Consider the following 21,441-nt stretch of genomic DNA (forward strand, 5'->3'; position numbering starts at 1 on the left):
TTGAAACTTGGCCACAAATGGGTCTTCCAAACAGACCATGCCCTCAGTCATACTGCCAAATTAGTTAAAATGTGCTTAAGGACAACAGAGTGAATGTTTTGGAGTGGCCATCACAAAGCCCTGATCTCAATCCTATAGAAAATGTGTGGGCAGAGTTGAAAAAGTGTGTGCGAGCAAGACAGCCAACAAATCTGACTCGGTTACACCAATTCTGTCAAGAGGAATGGGCCAAAATTCCTTCAAACTACTGTGAAAAGCTTGTGGAAGGATACCCAAAACATGACCAAAGTTATACAGTTTAAAAGCAAAGTTAAAAAAATACCAAGGAAACGTATGTAAACTTTTAACTGTCTAGAAATGTAAAAAAAAGCTCCAAAAACTATTCTCTCATTATTCTGGCATTTAGCAAATGTAAATCATTTAGGTAATCCTAACAGACCTAAAACAGTAAACGTTTAGTTTGGTTTACCATCAGACATAAATAATAAATAAATAAATGGTTACAGTATGTTCCTTTTTTTAGTGTATGTAAACTTCTGGTTTCAACTGTATATAGATATGGTTATATTTTATGTAGTCTTTATATACTTTGACTCTTTGTTGTTTATTTTGGGTAACATCAGCATTACAGTTCTCGCTTGCTTTACGAGTCAACGTGAGCAACCGGAGCTGTGTCTAATGTAATTGGTGGCTGACCTTAGCCACCCAGCCTTCGTGTTTATACGTCACTGTAGCAACAAAACTGCACCCATCCGCTGCATACATCTCCTTTTTAATTATGAAAGGAAAATTAGATTGTTGGAGCCAACTGAAAAAAAAAAAAATCTCCAGTTATTAGACCATTCATCAAATGACAAACTGTGACCTCCATATCATGAAAATGCAAAATAAAAACTATTCAATATGCAGAATGTATAAAACATATAATTTATATTCACATAAAACCAAACGCCATTTTCTGAGATCTTCCTGTGGTATCTTTTAGATCAGTCTTTTCATTTTAGCTCAGGGCTTCCGAAGACCATTGGAAGTTGCTTCCCGGTCCCCATAATCAGAGCTGATAGCACTTCATATTATATAAGGATCAAGATTACCGTAATGAAGTTTAGTAACACTGCTTGTACGGTATCAGTGCTTACGTTTTGGTAATTTGGTGACTCATAGGGCTCGATTAATGTAAAGTGGGGAGGGGGGAGAGCATGTGTGTCTGCTTTTAGTCGCTGTAGCTGTGTAAGTGGTCAGCAAACAATTCCTCATTGGGCCATTACAGATTCCCCAGTCTCAGACAGCGACAGGGGCTGGAAGAGAGAGCTATGCCCCAGACTCAATCGCGAGCACAGGTTAATGTTATCTGAGATAAAGGCCCATAAATCTTCCCCTTTGCTCCTGTCGGGTCCTATTGCCTTTAGTGTCGCCAGAGTAGAAGGATGTAGGACATGTTCTCACAACAGATCGAAAAGAGAGAGTAATAGCCAGTGAGAAAACCTCTCAAAACATGCCTCTTTTACCACTCTCATCGTGTTGGTCAGGTCACATTTTGTCTTAGCCTTTCATGCAGCTAATGAGGGCACGTATAGTTGACCAGAAGACTCTTAATTTTTGGTTTGATGCATCTGTCCTCTTTATCTGTGCAGTGGCTTTAATTACATTTGCACCTGTCTCCTCTTGTGTGTGCTCCTCTCTTGAGGAGACACAGTCTTACTGATAGACCCCAGTGTTATCTACTACAGGATGCATTTACAAACTACTGTGATTGCCTTCATTGCATGGTTTTCTTTCACCCTTTAGGGGTGTAACTAACCATGAAATTGGTCATGATGTTAGTTAGGATTTACATATCAAGGCTTCAGGCTGATACCGATATGGTAATTAATTTAGCAAATAATTCAAATTTGCAACGAGGATTGAAAAAATATAAAAAGCATTGTGTGAGTCATTATGCTGTTATGCTATTACTTTGTTGAATGATTGTAAAGCCACCACCCTTACAGAAAAAAAATATATTAAACTATAAAAACAATTAATTTAGTACAAAAAAAAACAAACTTATTTTTTCCTTTCGCTTTTTCTTGTTCACTCAACTTTTAAAAACATCAGCTGCACTGACCTAAAATTACTTGTCAGTAATACAAAGTAATACAGATTATTATTTTTCTGGCTACTCTGTAACAAAACTTTTTAAGTTGTGCCAACTGAACATTTTTTTTGTCTGCAGAACTGGAATGTCTGAAGTTGAGTAAAAAAAAAAAAAAGACAATTTTATTATTAAAAGATTATTATAATTTAATATTAATTTATTAATTAATTATTAAATATATTAATAATTATTTATAATTAATATATAAATATTAATTATAAATTAATTTAATTTAATTTCACCTTAAATTAATAAGACAGTAGAGTGTAGAGCTGTAGCATAGTTCAATTGTGTAAAAAGCTATACAGGGACAGATGATTACCAAACATTTATTAGACACAGAATTAGAAACAGGACAGGAGGTAAAACAACAATAATGGTAAACAAGACTAGGACCAAAACAGGGCAGGACTAACAGGGAAAAATGTTTTGTAATGCTGCACATGTGAAGCATGCCTATCTGTTTCTTCAATTGAACTATGTTTGTTTGTTCTGATAATGTATTTCTTAGTACCAATTTCCATAAGAGTTTTTTGTTCACTCAACTTCAGACATTTTAGGTCAGTGCAACTGATGTTTTCAAAAGTTGAATACATGTCAGTGCCAATGGTGTAGTGGTTAGTGTGTTTATACATGGCACTCCGGTGTTCACGGCGACCCGAGTTTGATTCCCATCTCGAGGTCCTATTTGCCAATCCTTCCCCCTCATGGTAACAATTCATTTTGATGGTCTAATTGAGTATAAGTAGACTGTCTGCCTAACATCTGTTGATACTACTGCTAAACAGAAATTTAACTGTCTAAAATTTGCAAGTACAGTAACTCTAACCCTAACCCCAATCTACAGTAACAGTTTACTTATAATCTAATGAGAATTAGTTTGCATGTAGATGCAGTGTAACTTAAATTCAACAAATGGACCATCAAAATAAAGCGTGACCGAAATCAAAATATAAAACTACTTTATCTTACTGTAAACATTACAAAACCACAGTGTACATGATTTTAACATGTGAAGCTCATGTGACGTCCATGTTTTTTTTTTGTACAACTACTTTTGTGTGTGTGTGTATATATATATATGATATATATATAAAATCTGTAAAACAGATACCACACTAAACATATTTTACAGGTAAAATGTCAAATAAAATGTATTAACTAGTTACATTGTAAATGGTACACCATTAAATGTCATCCTTCCACTTGATGGATGACAACGACCCTGACAGTAAAAAGCATTAGAATTTAATTTTAGCACAAAATATGATGGTAACTCACAAACATATGCTTCTCTATCAGCAGAGTACTTATAGAGTACCATACCTGAAAAACTGAACATGAGCGTATCTTTCTTATGAGAAGAATTTCTTTGACAGAAAGGGTGTGATCTCAAAATTTCCCAGACTTGAGTAATTTACAATACCTTTAACCAATCAAGGAATGTAACTATCCAATAGAGGATTACATGCTTATGTTTATGCATTTAGCAGACACTTCTATTCAAAGCCACTTACAAAAGAGGAACAATAGCCAAACTGGTGACACTTTACTTGAAGGGGTGTTCAACTATCACAATTTTTATTCTTTCTTCCATTTTCTTTTCGGCTTAGTCCCTTTATTAATCTCGGGTCGCCACAGCGGAATGAACCGCCAACTAGCCAGCATATGTTTTATGCAGCAAATGCCGTTCCAGCTGCAACCCATCTCTGGGAAACATCCATACATACTCATTCACACTCATACAATTTATCCTACCCAATTCACCTATACCACATGTCTTTAGACTGTGGGGGAAATCGGAGTACCCAGAGGAAACCCACACGATCGCGGGGAGAACATGCAAACTCCACACAGAAATGCCAACTGATCCAGCTGAGGCTCGAACCAGCAACCTTCTTGCTGTGAGGCGACAGCACTATCTATTGCGCCTATCACTATCATGATTTTTATTAAAGTTTATCACAAGTGCCATTAACTGTCATTCGCTCAGTTTTGACATGTTAAAGGGGTGATATTTATAAGGCATAGTTGTGTTTATACGATTCTAAAGCAATGTGTGCTCATGCTTCATTTGTAGAAAATCACGTTATTTTTTCATATATCTTACTTTGATTATATACAGCTACTCTGCTAACATGAAAACGACGGTCATATTTTCTAGTTTTTTAGAGGCTCTGATTGTTCAGCTAACATAATGTGCTGTGATTCGCGGATCTGCTTCATGTCACGCTCCTACAAGCGAGCGATTTTGCGCTGTGTAAACCGTAGCTGTTAGCTGTATCAGACTGTGCCTTAATCAGACAGAAAATGAAGGACGCACAGCTGAACCTCATACCTGCTCTCTAAAATAAAACCTGACAAGTGTCTGTCACATATTCAGAATAAGCATGTGTAATTAATATAGAACATTCTTATATCTTTAGCGAGTCTGTTATTTGAGAAGTAGAATGCAAGGAAAGTGGCCGCATAGAGAGACACTGAATGCAGCCGCATAGAGAGACACTGCAGAGGCTTCTGAAGATTGTGGCCATTTATAGCGGTTTGACTGATAAATATTAATCTGTAGCTTGTTAGCGGTGCCAAACAGCATTTCCCATTGTTTATGTCCTCGCTACAACACACCGTTAACGCTAGAAACTATGCATGTAATAGATCAATTTTAACAAAAAAAAATATTTATAGGTTGTGGCTCACAATCCACAGCTTCGTCGGTTGGTGGAGTTTTTAACCGAATCCAGCACTGAACTGGGAGAGATTCTGGTCATTTTGTCAAATACTAACATTAGAGCTATATCTGTTTTATAATTCTATTGAACATAATTCAAATTAAACTGTAAGCACTTCTCTCTTTAAGTTATGTACTTTGGAAGGCCAAATACAAAAACAGAAGAAGCTCTGTGGAAATAGCAGCATTTGGATGGCGTTTTAGCTTTCTCTGCTATTACATTACACGGCCACTGACCACATGCTTTCACGAGGTGTATGCGCATGGTGAATGTGCGCTACCTGAAGCTCTTGTGATCTCACTAGCCCAAATGTATTTTTTGTAGTCCCCAAACTTGGTTTACTGTCGATTTTGCTTAGCCATCTCTGTAAAAGCCAATGACTTCCTCTGCATTGAACTTTGAGCGTATTACATTCAGAGATGTTGTTTATGTTCGTTACACTTCAACTAAAGTTTAAAATATGATATCATAGTGGACCACCCCTTTAAATGCAAAGATGAAATTGTGTGTTATAACAACTTGACATAAAAAATACATTACAAGCTGTTTTTAACTTTTTCATTACAATTTGACATTACCAAGACAACAAAACTAGTCATAAATTTATCTTGAACATGGTCGTCATGAAGCCATTATAAATATCAGCATCACTAATATTATTTTTGACCTCAACTACAGTGGCACAAGCTAAATTTGTCATTAAATTGCCATTAAATGTTAATGATGCACTTAAAAATTATTTGACAAAATAATGACACTTTTAATGAGACATTTTAATGACAAATACAGTTTGTTCCACTGAAAAGGATCAGAAAAATATTCAGAACACAATTATAATGGCCTCATGACAATTATGTTAATGACCGATTTATGACAAGTCATGACAGAAATAATATCAATAATAATAATAGACCAGTTCTTTTGGTATTTGTTTAAGTCAGGTTGTCAAAACAAAAAATTTAATTTTTGGATTTAAATGTCATGATAACTGAGCTAATGACATATTAGGACATTTGTAATAGGCTTGCATAATATCTCATTCATACAGTCTTATGAACAACCCTTCAAGTAAAGTGTTACTGCAATAATTTGTCCAAAATCCAACAGGTTGTAATACATGCACATCTGTCAATCATGTGTTTGCATTGAAAAAACTATAGAAAAGTGGAACACTCAAATGGAAAAACGCATGAGCTGTGATGTGTTATTGACAAATACATAACTCTTATTAACTGGATTGAAGAGATTTAACTGAGTTATGATTAAAGAGAGTTTTATTTACAATTACTTGTTTCTAATTTGTTTATATCTGTAATATATGTTTAGTTTTAGTGTTAAATTGACTTGGAAATGCATGTTTAAGTCATTAGTTGGGTCCATAATAAACACATCTTTACTTAGCTGTATATTATAATATCTGATTTAAAAAGCAACATTCCTAGGGTTTTATTACATTTTATTAAAGCATAGCTTTATTGATGTATTTGCTTTAATATGCCTCTCCTCTTTAATCTTCAGCATCGTATGGCTTGGAAGAATCTGATCTGGATAAATCATTTCAGTTGCCACTAACCACATTTATTGGGGGAAATGAAAACACACTCCCACTGAGAGAAATCATACACAGACTTGAGGTGGGTAGATGCAGGATTACTGCGATATTACCCGGTATTTGAGCAGAAACACTCCTTCCTCATTTCTCATTAGCTGGTTTTGTGCCTGAATTGATTCAGATATGACATTCACTAGCTATTTTGAAAGGATGTAATTTAAGCCAATATGACAAGCTCATCGTTTATATTATGTTGAGGCTTAATTATACTTCAAAAATGAATGCATTAATAAATGAAAGGGTAAACTGGATTTGCTGGAATGTTTCAGACATCCTACTGTGGCCATACGGGAGTGGAATTCATGTTTATCAATAATATGGAGCAGTGCCAGTGGATCAGACAAAAATTTGAAACTCCAGGGATCATGAAGTTTTCTGCCCGAGAGAAGAGGACATTGCTGGCCAGGCTGGTTCGCTCAACACGGTGAATATCCTTAGAGTGTATTTAAAGTACTGTTAAAGTACTGTTTGTGTGGTGTTTTTGTTTACTTATCATAGACTTTAATTTTCTTGCTTAAACCACAATTTTTAAGGAAGCCCCAGTGGACACGGTGATGGTAAAAAATAAAAATAAATGTGATGGGAGGAAGAATTATCAGTTAATTTTCTCTTGCAAAGCTTCTGCATTCCTTTGTCAGGGTTAAACGTCTAAATGTTGCTTAAATTCAACTTTTAATGTTTGATTTGACCATTTTAATTGGAAAATATAAATATTATATTCATTTTTTTTTTAATTAAAAGAAACAAAAATAAAATGAAAGTAAATTTAACTTGAAAATAATTGCCACATTAGTATTGTTTATGGCCAAAAAAATGTTGCATTTAATGAAATGGAAAACAAATGTTATCAAGGGGAAACATTTGGTACTGCGCCCACACTGTAAAAAAATAAAAAGTTGAGTTAACTTACAAATTTAAAGGAACTGGGTGCAAAGCAATTTTGCAATTCAGTGTTTTAAGTTGTGCCAAATATTTTTTTTAAGTTAGGTTAAAATTTTAAACCAACTGACTGCAAAGAAATTGAGTTTATTCAACCTCAGGGGTTGAAGTGACAAATTAGGTTTTAAAGTTGAAATGAAATGAAATGTCAAGTGGTTTAAGTCAAGTATACTTTATGGAATAAGTCCATTCAACTCAATTTGAAAAAAAATTATTTGGCACCACTTTAACCACTGAAGTTTAAAAAGCTCAATATTTCTTTGCAGCCAGTTGCTTTAAAAGTTTTAATTAATTCAACTTTTAATGTTTGACAGTGCAGGAAGTAAACAATTAAATGAAGAAATCAAAATTTTAACTCTCCTCAACAGATTTCATTATCAACATCAATTAGGAAACCATCTTTTTAGTAAAACATATTTAGGAAAATACATAACATGTGGTATAGGTGAATTGGATAGGCTAAATTGTCCGTAGTGTGTGTGTGTGTGTGTGTGTGTGTGTGTGTGTGTGTGTGTGTATGTGTGTATGTTTCTCAGTAATGGGTTGTGGCTGGAAGGGCATCTGCTGTGTAGAACGTGTGGGATAAGTTGGAGGTTCAGTCTGCTGTGGTAACCCTAGATTAATAAAGGGACTACGCCAAAAAGAAAATGAATAAATGAATTAATTTTGGGCATTTTGTTTGTTTGTGCTCTTTTCAGAACCACATTTTTGACTATGCAAACCTCACAAATTTAAAAATTATTCTAGATTTACTCTTAGTTTAAATTACAAATGTCCTCTTCAGGTATTTGCTAGATGTGGTAAGTATAAATAGTACCATGGAATCTACTAAATACTAAATATAACTAAAATGTGATTGAACAAACAAAATCATGCATCCATTTTACTGACAAATTAAGAACCAGAAAAAAAATTGAGCACCAAAGGATTATACCACAATTTGGCAACCTAAAGTTATGTAAGTACATTGTGGAACTGCATTTTGTATCTCATATTAACTTAACAAATTAAAGTTTGCTAAATGCGGCGACTGGGTGGCTTAGTGGTTAGCACTTTCACCTCACTGCAAAAAGGTTGCTAGTTCGAGTCCTGGCTGGGTCAGTTGGCATTTCTGTGTGGAGTTTGCATGTTCTCCCCAAGTTTGTGTGGGTTTCCTCTAGGTGCTCCAGGTTTCCCCACAATCCAAAGATATGAGGTACAGGTGAATTGGATAAGCTAAATTGTCTGTAGTTTCCCAGTGTTGGGTTGCAAAAAGGGCATTCGCTGCGTAAAAGATATGCTGGATAAGTTGGCGGTTCATTCCGCTGTGGCACCCCTGATGAATAAAGGGACTCAGCCAAAAAGAAAATGAATACAAATTAGCTGTAGTTTATGTATGTGACTTAGTGTGTATGCATGTTTTCCGGTACTGGGTTGCAGCTGGAAGGGCATCCGCTGTGTAAAACGTGCCGGATAAGTTGGCGGTTCAATCTGCTGTGGTGATCCCTGATGAATAAGGGACTAAGTTGAAGGAAAATTAATGAATGAAGTTTCCTAAATAATAATTTGTTAAACTTGATCCATTGTTCTAGGTTTGAGGACTTCCTTGCTCGCAAATGGTCTTCAGAGAAACGCTTTGGACTGGAAGGCTGTGAGGTCCTCATCCCTGCGCTGAAGATGATCATCGACAAGTCCAGTGAAGCTGGTATAGAAAGTGTAATTATGGGAATGCCTCACAGGTACGTCTGAAACCTGCACCATTCAATCTCACCCTGCTCTTATGAATTCACCCCAGCAATAATAACACAACCTCCGCTTCACTCAGGGGAAGACTGAACGTTCTGGCCAACGTAGTTCGCAAGGATTTGGATCAAATATTCTGTCAGTTTGATCCCAAACTGGAGGCTGCAGATGAGGTGATTTAGTTTGAAGAGCGAGGATTTTGTCATCTCAAATACTTCATTCTCTTATGGTGCTTTTTCTAATGTAAGCTTTACACTTTAATCTACTCCAGGGCTCAGGAGATGTGAAATATCACTTGGGGATGTACCATGAACGGATAAACAGGGAAACGGATAAGAATATCACATTGTCACTAATGGCTAACCCATCTCACCTTGAGGCTGTAGATCCTGTCGTTCAGGGCAAGACCAAAGCAGAGCAGTTTTACAGAGGAGACACTGAAGGAAGGAGGGTGAAACAATTTTCAGATTATCATTACATATGAAAAACATAACCACATTTTCTGCCTTTTCTGTTATATAATGGCTCAACATTTTGGCATGTTAGAAGAATACAAATTAGATACACAAGATATTGGATAAAACTATTAGGAAAAAAGATGGCTTGAGTAGCTTAATTTGGAAAGAAACTGTAATTTTGTATTGCTCTGGGTAATTTTAGGGTAATGCATCTTCATAAAATATAAAAATTTCCAAGCATTGATAAATGCAATGAAGCTAAGATACAAACAATGCTTTGTGGCTTATATTCTGTTACTGAAATGTAATAATCAAATGTAAAATATCACTATATAGTCCTCATCTCATAAATAAATACCAACGATTTTTTTGTTAAAGCTACTATATTATTTCTTATGCCAGAATGCTTTAAACTAAGTTTAAATGCTTTTAAAAAGCTGCTTCTCCTATTTTCAAAATAAGAGTCCCACATACAGAGTAATTTTAATATAAACCTTAATATTCTTAAAAATAAGGGAGGAAAATTATCATTGTTGTAATCTCAAAATGCAGCCTGGAGCATGAATTTTAATAATGCCCTGTGCAACAGTCTGTGTTTTGATTGTGGATGTCCTGATGAGACAGGATGATGAAGAACACCATTTGAAGTACATGCAAATCTTGAGGGCATACCCCAGGAGTAACATAACAGTCTGCTTTGCTTTCTGATTGGCCTGCTTTTCACCTGTGGTTTACAATTGCAGAATTTACACAAGAATGAGGAAACGTATTTGAGGTTTATGGTATGGCCATTTACATGGACTGAACTTTTTATGTTTGACTATGCCTGGTATATTCAGATTTTCAATACAGGGCACCTTTAAAAACACATTGATCTTATAAAATGTATTAAATTATAAACTTTCTATCTTTTATGGCCAAACTTTTCAATGACTCAACAAATCACTTGTATTCTGCACTGTGGAGACTGGTAAAATCCGGACTTGAAATTTTACATTGATGCGTACATTGCGAGGTTGATCCTGAAATGATATATTGTGCAGCCCTGATATAAATAAATAGTTCAAATCATGAGTGAATTTGATTGTTCTCCAGGTGATGTCAATTCTCATGCATGGTGATGCTGCGTTTGCCGGTCAGGGAGTCGTCTATGAAACCTTCCATCTCAGTGAACTGCCTTCATATACTACTTATGGCACCATCCATGTGGTTGTCAATAATCAGGTTAGCATCAAACATCAGATTTTCCTATTAGAGTCCTGAGGTGAAGCAGGATCGTAACCCCTGACCTTTAGCATGTTGTAGATTGATGAGTGTTATCTGATGTTGCCAGATTGGATTCACAACTGATCCGCGAATGGCACGGTCATCGCCCTATCCAACAGATGTGGCTCGCGTGGTCAACGCACCCATCTTCCACGTCAACGCTGATGACCCAGAGGCTGTGATGTATGTGTGCAAGATTGCAGCAGAGTGGAGAACCACTTTCAACAAGGATGTGGTGATTGACCTGGTAAATTCTGTGAAGACACAGCCTACATATCACAAAAAAATTTAATTGAACGTGAAGATAAATCTCTTGAAAACTGCTCCAGTGCTTGACTAGAGATCCATTATCATGGTACAAGAATCATGTTTTCTCTTACAAAAAATCATGTTTTCTCTTAAAACTTAATTACTTCAATCTGAAAATAAAGCAATCTATCTAACAGACACAAATGTCAAAACTATGAGTGTAATTGACCCTTAATGATCATACTGACAGCATTTAACCATTTAACGCATAATCACCAAACACTGAAACACACTTAGTAAAATTTTTGCTCTCACATTATATTGTACAATGTACAATCAGGTACAATCAATTTTACACTGTAACTCTTTTTACTTATCTGTATGTAATTACATATGTTATTTATTTCTGCAATTACATTTATCCCAATACCTTGCTCATTACTCATACTAAACCTAAATCTGTCCCTGTTCCACCTCAAAAGCATCAAAGAATATGAACACAATAAGCATACTTTATTTATATTTGGGAGTTAAGGACACAATATAAAATAAAGTAGGACCATTTGTTAACATATTGTTTTTGTGGCATTGAATGCCAATGAAACAAATGACTAATGCTCTTTGTCTATTCAGATGGCAAAGTTAGTATTGTCAACAGTACTTTTTAGGTTTTTGAAGACATACCTTAGTCAAAATGAATAAAGTTACTAAGTTTATAGTAATATCACTACAATATTTAAATAGAAAATTTAGATAGCATTCTCAGATCTGCTGCAAAAGCTCCTCCCCGAATCATTGTATGGGCCCAATCATACACCTGGCGCAATGCGGCGCTAGACATGACGCAAATGTTGTTTGCTACACTGTTAGACCTTACCAGGCTTTTTCACAGTAGAACACTGGCAACACTGTTGCCAGCTACTCACAGTAAAAGTTTGGTTAAGGTAAGTAACTGGCAACAGTGTTGCCAGTTAATTACTGAAACTGAACCATTACAGTGAGCGGCTGGCAACAGTGTTGCCAGTTGTTTACTGTAACCAAACCATTGCAGTGAGTAGCTGGCAACATTGTTGCCAGTTAATTACTGTAATAGAGCAATAGTGGTAACTAACTGGAAACTGTGTACAGTTAATTACTGTACTGTAGTGTTACAACTCACAGCATTATACTGCATACACAATAGTATGTCAAGGTGTTACTAAAATTAATTAGTATTCTTACCTGTTATTAATTCTTTAAATTAATTAAGTTGTAAATTCTGACAAATTTATTTTATTGTTTTGGCAGCAAACAAATATAAAACAGAAAATGTATAACAAAATTAAGATATCAGCAGATATAAATATCATCTTACATATTACTGAGAGCCACAGGTCTGCACAGCAAGGATGCAGTCAAACTAACGTTTAAGCATGCAAAATGCATATGTCATATGGCTCTGCGAAAAGGAGTGGGATTAAACAAAATATTAAGAGATTGAAAAAGCAAGCAACTGGTCCATAATTTTTGTTCAGAGAGGTCATGGTTTGATCTTTGATTAGTCTCAAGCAATCACATGATGTGATTTTGCAGTTCAGAGTTCTCCAAGCTTGAACTTTCCAATGCTGCAAACTGTAAAATTTGTCGCATGAGCATGCATTCCAGGTCTGCAGCATTCACATGCGTATGAATGGAAGTCTATAGGGAGAAAAGTGCAGTGTGACCGGGACTTTAAGCTGTAACTAATTAAACACACCTGATAAAACTAATTAAGGCTCGTTAGAAATCTACAGGTAATGTTGAAGCAGGGTGGGAACTAAACTCAGCTGCCCTTCAGTTCTTCAAGAACTTGGGGTTTGACCCCCATGGTATATAGCAGGGGTGCTTAATCCTGTTCCTGGATATCTACCTTCCTGCAGATTTCAGTTGCTACCCATATCAAACACACCTGCCTGTAATTATCACGTGGTGTTCAGGTCCTAATTAATTGGTTTAGGTGTGTTTGATATGGATAGCAACTGAAATCTGCAGGAACGTAGATCTCCAGGAACAGGATTAAGCACCCCTGGTATATAGCATACTTTTAAAGCACCTGCTAACATTTATCACAATCACATATCCAATAAACACACACACACACACAAAGTGCTGCAGTGAAATGTGTTACTCTCTCCTCAATGCTGACCATGCAAAAAAAAAAAAAAAAAAAAAATGAACAGCAAAAAACACAAAATAATTATTTTAAATTTTAAAGTTTTAAATAATTAACAGCCCTGTCAAATCTCAAAAAGTTTAAAATAATTATAGAAAACAAAAATAAAGTTGGCAACACCGAAAAACTAAAGGATCCAATCTTTTATTGTTATAATTATCTCATGACAACAAACTTTTTTATTGTTTCAAATATAAATTCATAGGTGGAAACACTGCTCTGAAAAATACTTAGCAACAAACTCACAACCTGGGACCGGACAGTGGAGCTTTTGTGTGTGGATGGCTATGTGTATCATGTTTTTGTAATTCCCTGTGATGATGTGCACATGTTACCTTACTGAGATGATGGAATTTAATTTTGGCTTAGTTGCCAGAAAGATACATACAACTGTTAGCATCTGTACATTATGGCAGTATGCAATATCCAATAAATACATATACTTAAACAAAAGTAATGTAAGAAGTTATATGAGGAGAGGCTAACTAGCTAACAATGTAGCTTTAAAGTACACTGTTCAAGATAACAACAATATAACTTAAAACACAGCCTTATTTTAGAAACCCACAAAAACATTTGAACACATTTTACTTACTCATTTTAGATTCTTATTTAAAGCCTAAAACATATCAGACTCTACATCTGAATTGATAGACAGAGAATAGAGCACACTCAGCAGTAAACAAATCAAACACCTGGCTCTCTTAAAGGGCCAACATTTTCTGAAAACTCTTTCTAACACCTTTGTGTTTAGAATAAGACGGACAGCCTGTGGGTGTGTGTGGTGATGCCTAAATCATTGTTTTTTACAGTTATTTACTGCACAATCTACAGAGTAACAGTGCAGATATACTAATTAAACACACCTGATCAAACTAAATCTAAAGGTAGTGTGTTGAAGGAGGGCTGGAACTAAATTCTACTAGGCTGTGGCCTTCCAGGAGTTTGACACCCCTGGTACATAGCATATTTTCAAAGCAACTGCCTACATTTATCACAGTTATGCACATATCGTTTAATAAAAACAATAAAAATATACTATAATATAAACTTCATCCATAGAAAAAAATAAATAAATAAATAATCTGATTCTCATGTCGTTCCAAATCTGTAGTAATAATAAAAAACACAACAAATATCATGATTTATACATTTATTTAGGAAAGCCTTTATACTGTTAATGGCACTTTTACTTGCCAGTTTTCCAGACAAATTCATTGAGTCTCTGCAAAAATGTATGTGGGTGTTGTTTAAGATATATATATATATATATATATATATATATATATATATATATATATATATATATATATATATATATATATATATATATATATATATATATATATATATATATATATATATATTTTTTTTTTTTAAATAACACATTTTTACTAGTTATTTAGCAAAATACTAATATTCAGTTGAAAGTGCAATTTAAAATCTTAACTATAGGTCAAACTAGGCAATTAAATTAGATTAATTGTAGAAAAAGTAAACAAAGTTATAAAAATTATTGTGACAATTTCTTTGCTCTGTGTGAATATTTTTGCCTTTAAATGCATTTCGTCCATATCTTACACTTACCTTTTAATAAGCTCTGTGGCATTGGTTGACTCCTGATACTCAATGTTAAAAACATAAAAAGAACCAAAGAAAACACAGAGATAAAATAAATATAAAATAGGAACATAAAGCATTAGAGTAGATGGGGCAGTAATGGTTGAACAGTAATTTACCATTTATTATCACAGTAAATATCTGTAATGGTACATAGAGTAAATTACTGTAATTTATTCTTTGCACTACAGAATTTCATACAAATCCTGCTCCTTTTACAGTAAAATACTGTTTCTTTTCATTACAGCTAAACACTGGCTATTTTACAGTTATTTACTGCATAATCTACAGTAAGGGTTAACAGTGTAGCTTCAGCTTGACACAAGTGTCGTTTTTGACGTGTTGCACCACACTGTTTAAATAGCAAATGCATTTGCGCTCATATGTGCGCCCATAGGCATTCTGGTCTAAAAAGGAGGTGTGTTAAGGCGCATTGCTGATGCATTGCTATTTTGAGGATCTAAAATAAATTGTTTAATAGACCAGCTGAGAGGAGGTCTAAAGTCCAGCGCAGAGCACGTTAGTTGGGCGCCTCGCTTAAACATTGCTTAATACACACAGGATGAACAGCAATATGATAATATCTTTACGAATAAAAAATAATGAAAGAAACAAAATGTTACAAAAATTATTATTTTTCTACATAAATATAAAAAAACATTGCTTCTTATGCTTTCATCTCGGGAGGCTTTTTCACTTCATTCATGACAACTTGCTAGATATGATGAACAGCCTATCTTCATTTTGATATTAGCAACTTAACAGACACAAAAATGTTAAGGCGTTGTGTAGCTACATATTTATATGAGCGTCATCTTCACTGTATGCATTTTCATAACAAATGGAGCCTATGACATTACAGCCTTCTTTCATTTTCTTTGAAAATACTAAATAATCTCTTTTGCTAAATATCAGTTTTAATAACAATAATGGCCATTATAAAAGTATAATGTACAATAAGTTTATACGATATAGGATATAAAGCAATCAGTCTGTTAAATGTGCAGAACTAGTGTACGTGCTTACATTAATTAATATATCAACATGTCTTTGCACTCAGCCAAAACACGTTACCTGAGAACAAGTAATAGACTCAAAAGACCAAGGTCAGGGAATATGTCGTTAGATATAGTTAACAAGATGAATTAAAGTCTGACGTGCTCAGCTCTCATCTGGGTAGATGTGCTCAAAGCACCTGCTGACTGCCTGGAGCTCAGACGTGCACATACACTGCAGTGCATGCCAGAGTGTATGTGTGTGTGGTCACGTGATGTGTGTTTTCAGAGGTATAGTGTGGATGGAGAGCTGTTCAGAAATACTAGGTGAAACGCCAGTGTGGACGAGGATCGTCGGTTTTATTTTAAAACGCAGTTTTAAAACTAAAACATATTAGTGTAAACAGGGCCCTAAGATTCTTTACGATCAAGTTAGCAATTAAATGCCTTGAGTAACACCTTGTTATGAGGCTTTTCACAAAGCATACATGCATTGATCATCATTTAGAAAGTAATTTAGGCATTGTTTTGCATTTATGATCACATGATTGTGCCAGAGAATCACCGTTCATTTGCAATACTAAGTAAATTATTTAAAAATGTACCTGGAGATTTAAATATTTTCATAATACTTTAACTAAATGACTAACTGTTAACAATGTAGAAATGTGTGAAAATGCTTTATACACCGCATCTTAAGTTGACAGTTTGTAGCACAGTAGCCTGCTTATTAAAAACAAAGATATGCTCTGTGAATAAGATTTTTAAGTGGGATGTAAACTTAAGTGGGATGTATAGACTGACTGTTAAAAAAAAGCTTCAACAGAGAATGCACTTCTTTAAAAAAACATTGCTTTTTAATGTTATCAACATATTGTTGATCATGTTTTACAGTGCTTTTATTGAAAGTATTGCGACATTTTGTATAATCTGTTGGTATGGAAATGCTTCTGAGGCCACTGGGGAAGGGGGTAACAACAGATTGTTGGGAATAAAACTAAAGAGCATTGATAGTATATACAAAGAAAGAGTACTAAATAAGGCTATCATGATTGTCAATGATGATACATCCTTTATCAAACACCTTCCAATTGTTACTATCAGGTCATCAATATTGTGTCCCAGGCATGAAAAAAATTGGAAAAATGTATCATTTATACCCCAAGCAATTAAGTTTTTTAATTAATCCTCCCTCAATAGTAGTTGATGGCTAGTAGACTGGATATTTATTTAGAGTGGGGGTACCATGTTTTTAAGTGATTTATTTAAATAAATGCCAAATGTAAAATGTCAGAAGTCTCTGCGAGTGTATGCTGCAATTGAGATTTCTCTGAGAAATCTCTTCCTAGATTGAGATATGGGGTCAAATAAAGATAACTAACTAAGATCCAGACTAATGAATGTTTAACAATTTCTTTTAAGAAAGTGCACATAATTAATTAAAATTGGAATCATCATGTGTAAACTTTTCAGTTCTTTCAAGTGTTCTTCTTGTGCTTTTCAGTCTGGATCTCATTCTGTGTGCTACTAATAATATCTGTTTAAATTGACATATTTTTGGCTCTACACACCTTAGTTAATTAGATTTTTTTACTTAGTTGGAGCACAAACATCCTTCAAGTAAATTTTATGAAAGAGCAGAAACTGTTTTGGTAGATTAATGATGCTGAATTTATGATTTATCAAGTAAAATATATATATGTATATTAACATTATTGATGTGTATTATGCTGTAGGTGTGCTACCGTCGGTTTGGACATAATGAGATGGATGAGCCAATGTTCACGCAACCCTTAATGTACAAGCAGATCCGTAAACAAGAACACGTGCTGAAAAAGTACGCCGACAAGCTCATCTCTGAAGGAGTTGTAACGCTGCAAGAGTTTGAGGTTTGTGTCTCACCCTATGGAAATTTCATTACCGCGTCATTATGCAACGTGAACATGTCCACCTGCTGTTGTTCCTCCCGTAGGTCATCCTAATTGACCTTTTAACTGATCCAAAGCATCTTTTCCACAGCTGTTGTTTGTTGTCCCGGCCTATTAGGAAGTGATGTTTCCTGTGCCTCTTGTATATTGTTTCCTGACAATTGATGGAGGCTGTGTTCAGATGCTCAGCCAATGTCTTTTCGCTCTGGAAATGACACGTTTCATACTTCACTCGCTGACCCGAGCTCTCGTTCCCTGGACTCGGCGCTCGCCACCCCTCCTCCTCCCAAGCAGCCGCAGATTTGTGTCGCTGTAGAAACCACAATCGTCGGACCAAACCATCCCTCCAGTGCGGATAGCTGACACCTTGTCTCGCCCGGCGACAGCTCGTTTTATTTACAACTGCATCCCTGTCACTCTTCACTCGCTGACATTCCTCAGGGGATTTCACTTAGAGAATAAATTGTGACTGGAATCTTGCTGTTTTCTCTACGCCGTAGCACATAGGTGCCATGAATCATTAATTAATAATTTGTCACAAATGTGTCAAGTGTCTGGCTTTTTGATGAATATAGTGGATGGCGGGCTAGTGCTGTGTTCTGTGAATTGTTTTCAGGAGGAGGTTGCTAAATATGACAAGATCTGCGAGGAGGCGTACACCAGCTCCAAAGATGAGAAGATCCTGCATATCCGCCACTGGCTGGACTCTCCATGGCCAGGTACATTTTCAGGGCTTTGTAGATGCTAGGCATTTCTGGGTTTGTATTTAGATTTGTTTTTCTCAACATTTTTTGACTCCAAAGGCTCTAGTTGTCTAGCATTTTTGAAAACTGGAGTCATGTCCTAGGGCTTTTTTTGTACTAAAGTTATTCTTGATGTTTTTAAAAAGTTTCACTTACAGAGTACATACTATTCTGTTTATAACATGCTACCCATCATAAGGATTTGCAAAAGGGACAAGAAAATGGTCACACTTTATAATAAGCTTTCATTAGTTAATGTTTTTACTAAGATTAAATAATTATGAATGATACATGTACAGCATTTAATAATCATAATTCATTAATAAATCATTAATTCAACGTTTACTAATGCATTATAAACATCCAAAGTCATGATTGTTAACATTAGGCAATGCCGTGGGTTAACCTGAACTAAAAATTAACAACTTTATTTTTATTAACTAATGTTAACAAACATGAACAAACACTGTATTGAATGTATTGTTCACGTTAGTAAATGCACAACCAGAAAAAAGTAATATGCAGGCCAAACCAGTAGTTGGCAGTATAACTTTAATGAATAAAAATTTTCCATTTTTGTTGAAAACTGTGTCATGTAAACACACCCAAAATTTTGTTTTATTTTCAACTTGTTTTAATGTACAAATATTTAATTATGGACAGCTTTAGCTTAATAGATTTTTTACAGCTTGTTATAACTAATAAAAAGTATCTAAAATGTATTTTTTTATTTTATGAATGATAAGTAAGTTTTCCTTTTTTTTTTTTTTTTTTTTGGGTAAATGCTGTAAAAGTTCTTTAAAATCAGAAATACACTCACCGGACACTTTATACCTGCCCAAGTGCTCGTTAGCGCAAATTTCTAATCAACCAATCACATGGCAGCAACTCAATGCATTTAGGCATGTAGACATGCTCAAGACAATCTGCTGCAGTTCAAACTGAGCATCAGAATGAAGAAGATGATTTCCAATGTAAATGACTTTGAACGTAGCATGGTTGTTGGTGCCAGACGGGCTGGTCTGAGTATTTCAGAAACTGCTCATCTACTGGAATTTTCACGCACAACCATCTCTAGGGTTTACAGAGAATGGTCCAAAAAAGAGTGGCAGTTCTGTGGGCGCAAATGCCTTGTTGATGCCAGAGGTCAGAGAAGAATGGCCAGACTAGTTTAAGCTGATAGAAAGGCAACAGTAAGTCAAATAACCACTCTTTACAACTGAGGTATGCGGAAGAGCATCATTGAATGCACAACATGTCAAACTTTGAGGCGGATGAGCTACAGCAGCAGTAGACCACACCGGGTGCTACACCTTGTTAGCTAAGAACAGGAAACTGAGGCTGGGTCCATGCTTATCTTATTTCAATGTCACATATACATTTTTAAATCATTGTAAGTCAAATGCCTCTTTGTTTGTTTGCTTAACTCCCTACTGGACCCCAAATCTATAGTTGAGAGTTACAGATTTAGTGGCCGTAAATGCTGACATGTTCTCTCTTGTCTGTTTAAGACTTCTTCAAACCAGATGGAGAACCAAAGAGCATGAGCTGCCCTTCCACTGGACTGAGTGAGGAGGTGCTCAAGCACATTGGTGAAGTAGCAAGTTCAGTCCCTCTAAAGGACTTTGCCATTCACAGTGGTGAGTTTAGGGATTTTGATAGGAAAGCATTTCATTCAGAGGTCGGCGTGTGAAATTTAAAATCCTAATTTTGTAAGTATGTATTTATTTAGGCTAGTAACTCAGTAGGTTGTAGATTCAAACCAGGGAAGAGCATAATTTTACACATAAAACAAGTATGTGGAAAGGTACCCATGCCTGTCAATTTCCAAAAATATACTAAAAACATAAAACTAGACAACAGAACTTTCAGGTTATATTTCAGTAAGCTATAATCTTGATATATACTGTACTATTGGCTTGATGCATGCGATAGCTGTAACTGAAAAATAGACATTTAATATATATTGTATAGTGACTGAGTAATGTATGTATGTAATCTAGAAATTAAACCGCTGTTGAAAGGCATAAGGGTGAGTAAATTTCAACAGATTTTTCTCTTTTGCTTTAACTACCACTTTAATTATTGTTGCCGAGTCCCAGAGGCTGTTCCCAGCAGTCAGTTCATCAGCTAGATTATATCTTATGTACTGTTAAGCTTTAACCACTGGGGACAAAACACTGGAAACTGACATCAAAGCATCAGAGGATGATGGTGGTAATGGTGTGGAACATCAGCAAAGCTCTGACAGATGATTCCTGCCCTTCTGATATAGGAATGTCTCATTGCTCCAAACGGGGCCATAATTTCTTTCACTGAGCCGCGGACGCAGGGGAGCCATAGTGGATTGATGGAGTTGCACTATGGGACCATTACACTTAAAGAGCCGACTCCAATCTGGCAGCCTTAAATTCTGCTAAATCACCCTAACCACCATAGTCCTCCCGCTAAACTCGCTTTATTGCCTGCCTCTAAGCACAACTGCCTCAGAGCATCAAACTAAAACGACAGGCAAACGTATTTCCTTTATATAGACTGCAGCTTTATTTTAGTGGGATATTGTCTATGATAAAACAGGATATTCTGATTGGTTTGTTTTTTTATGAGCGTAAACTGTGGAAGGCATGTGAACACATAAGACATTTTTAAAGCTTAGATTTGTGATAACCAATACAGTTTATCTGATTTAATGTTGACAGAACAAACAAGTGAATAAATGTACATTGATGGGTTTTCTTGCTGTTAATTTGATCATATTTATTAAGTGAAATGATATTCATTTTCTTTTCGGCTTAGTCGCTTTATTAATCTGGGGTCGCTACAGCGGAATGAACGGCCTGAAATGATATTTC

The 21,441-nt window shown here is 35.4% G+C and overlaps 1 protein-coding gene across 3 annotated transcripts in view; it reads left to right on the plus strand.

The window, feature by feature from the left end:
• Positions 1–21,441, plus strand: part of ogdhl (oxoglutarate dehydrogenase L) — a 51,381-nt gene that overhangs the window by 9,859 nt on the left and 20,081 nt on the right. Inside the window, exons 5-14 of one of the 3 annotated variants that reach the window (XR_015506003.1) lie at positions 6,385–6,500; positions 6,748–6,902; positions 8,989–9,135; positions 9,222–9,312; positions 9,411–9,590; positions 10,693–10,821; positions 10,931–11,110; positions 17,655–17,807; positions 18,463–18,565; positions 20,101–21,353. Coding sequence is in view for 1 of the 3 variants with exons in the window: in XM_087279468.1 (XP_087135594.1) it covers positions 6,385–6,500; positions 6,748–6,902; positions 8,989–9,135; positions 9,222–9,312; positions 9,411–9,590; positions 10,693–10,821; positions 10,931–11,110; positions 17,655–17,807; positions 18,463–18,565; positions 20,101–20,229 (1,383 nt within the window). In the remaining 2 variants the exon portion in view is untranslated. Of the gene's footprint in view, positions 1–6,384; positions 6,501–6,747; positions 6,903–8,988; positions 9,136–9,221; positions 9,313–9,410; positions 9,591–10,692; positions 10,822–10,930; positions 11,978–15,232; positions 15,693–17,654; positions 17,808–18,462; positions 18,566–20,100; positions 21,354–21,441 lie in introns of those variants that run through there. The other 2 variants (XM_087279468.1, XR_015506004.1) reach the window with 2 other exon arrangements.

This window comes from Danio rerio, chromosome 13, assembly GCF_052040795.2.
Source record: "Danio rerio strain M-AB ecotype USA chromosome 13, GRCz13ab, whole genome shotgun sequence".
NCBI lineage: Eukaryota > Metazoa > Chordata > Actinopteri > Cypriniformes > Danionidae > Danio > Danio rerio.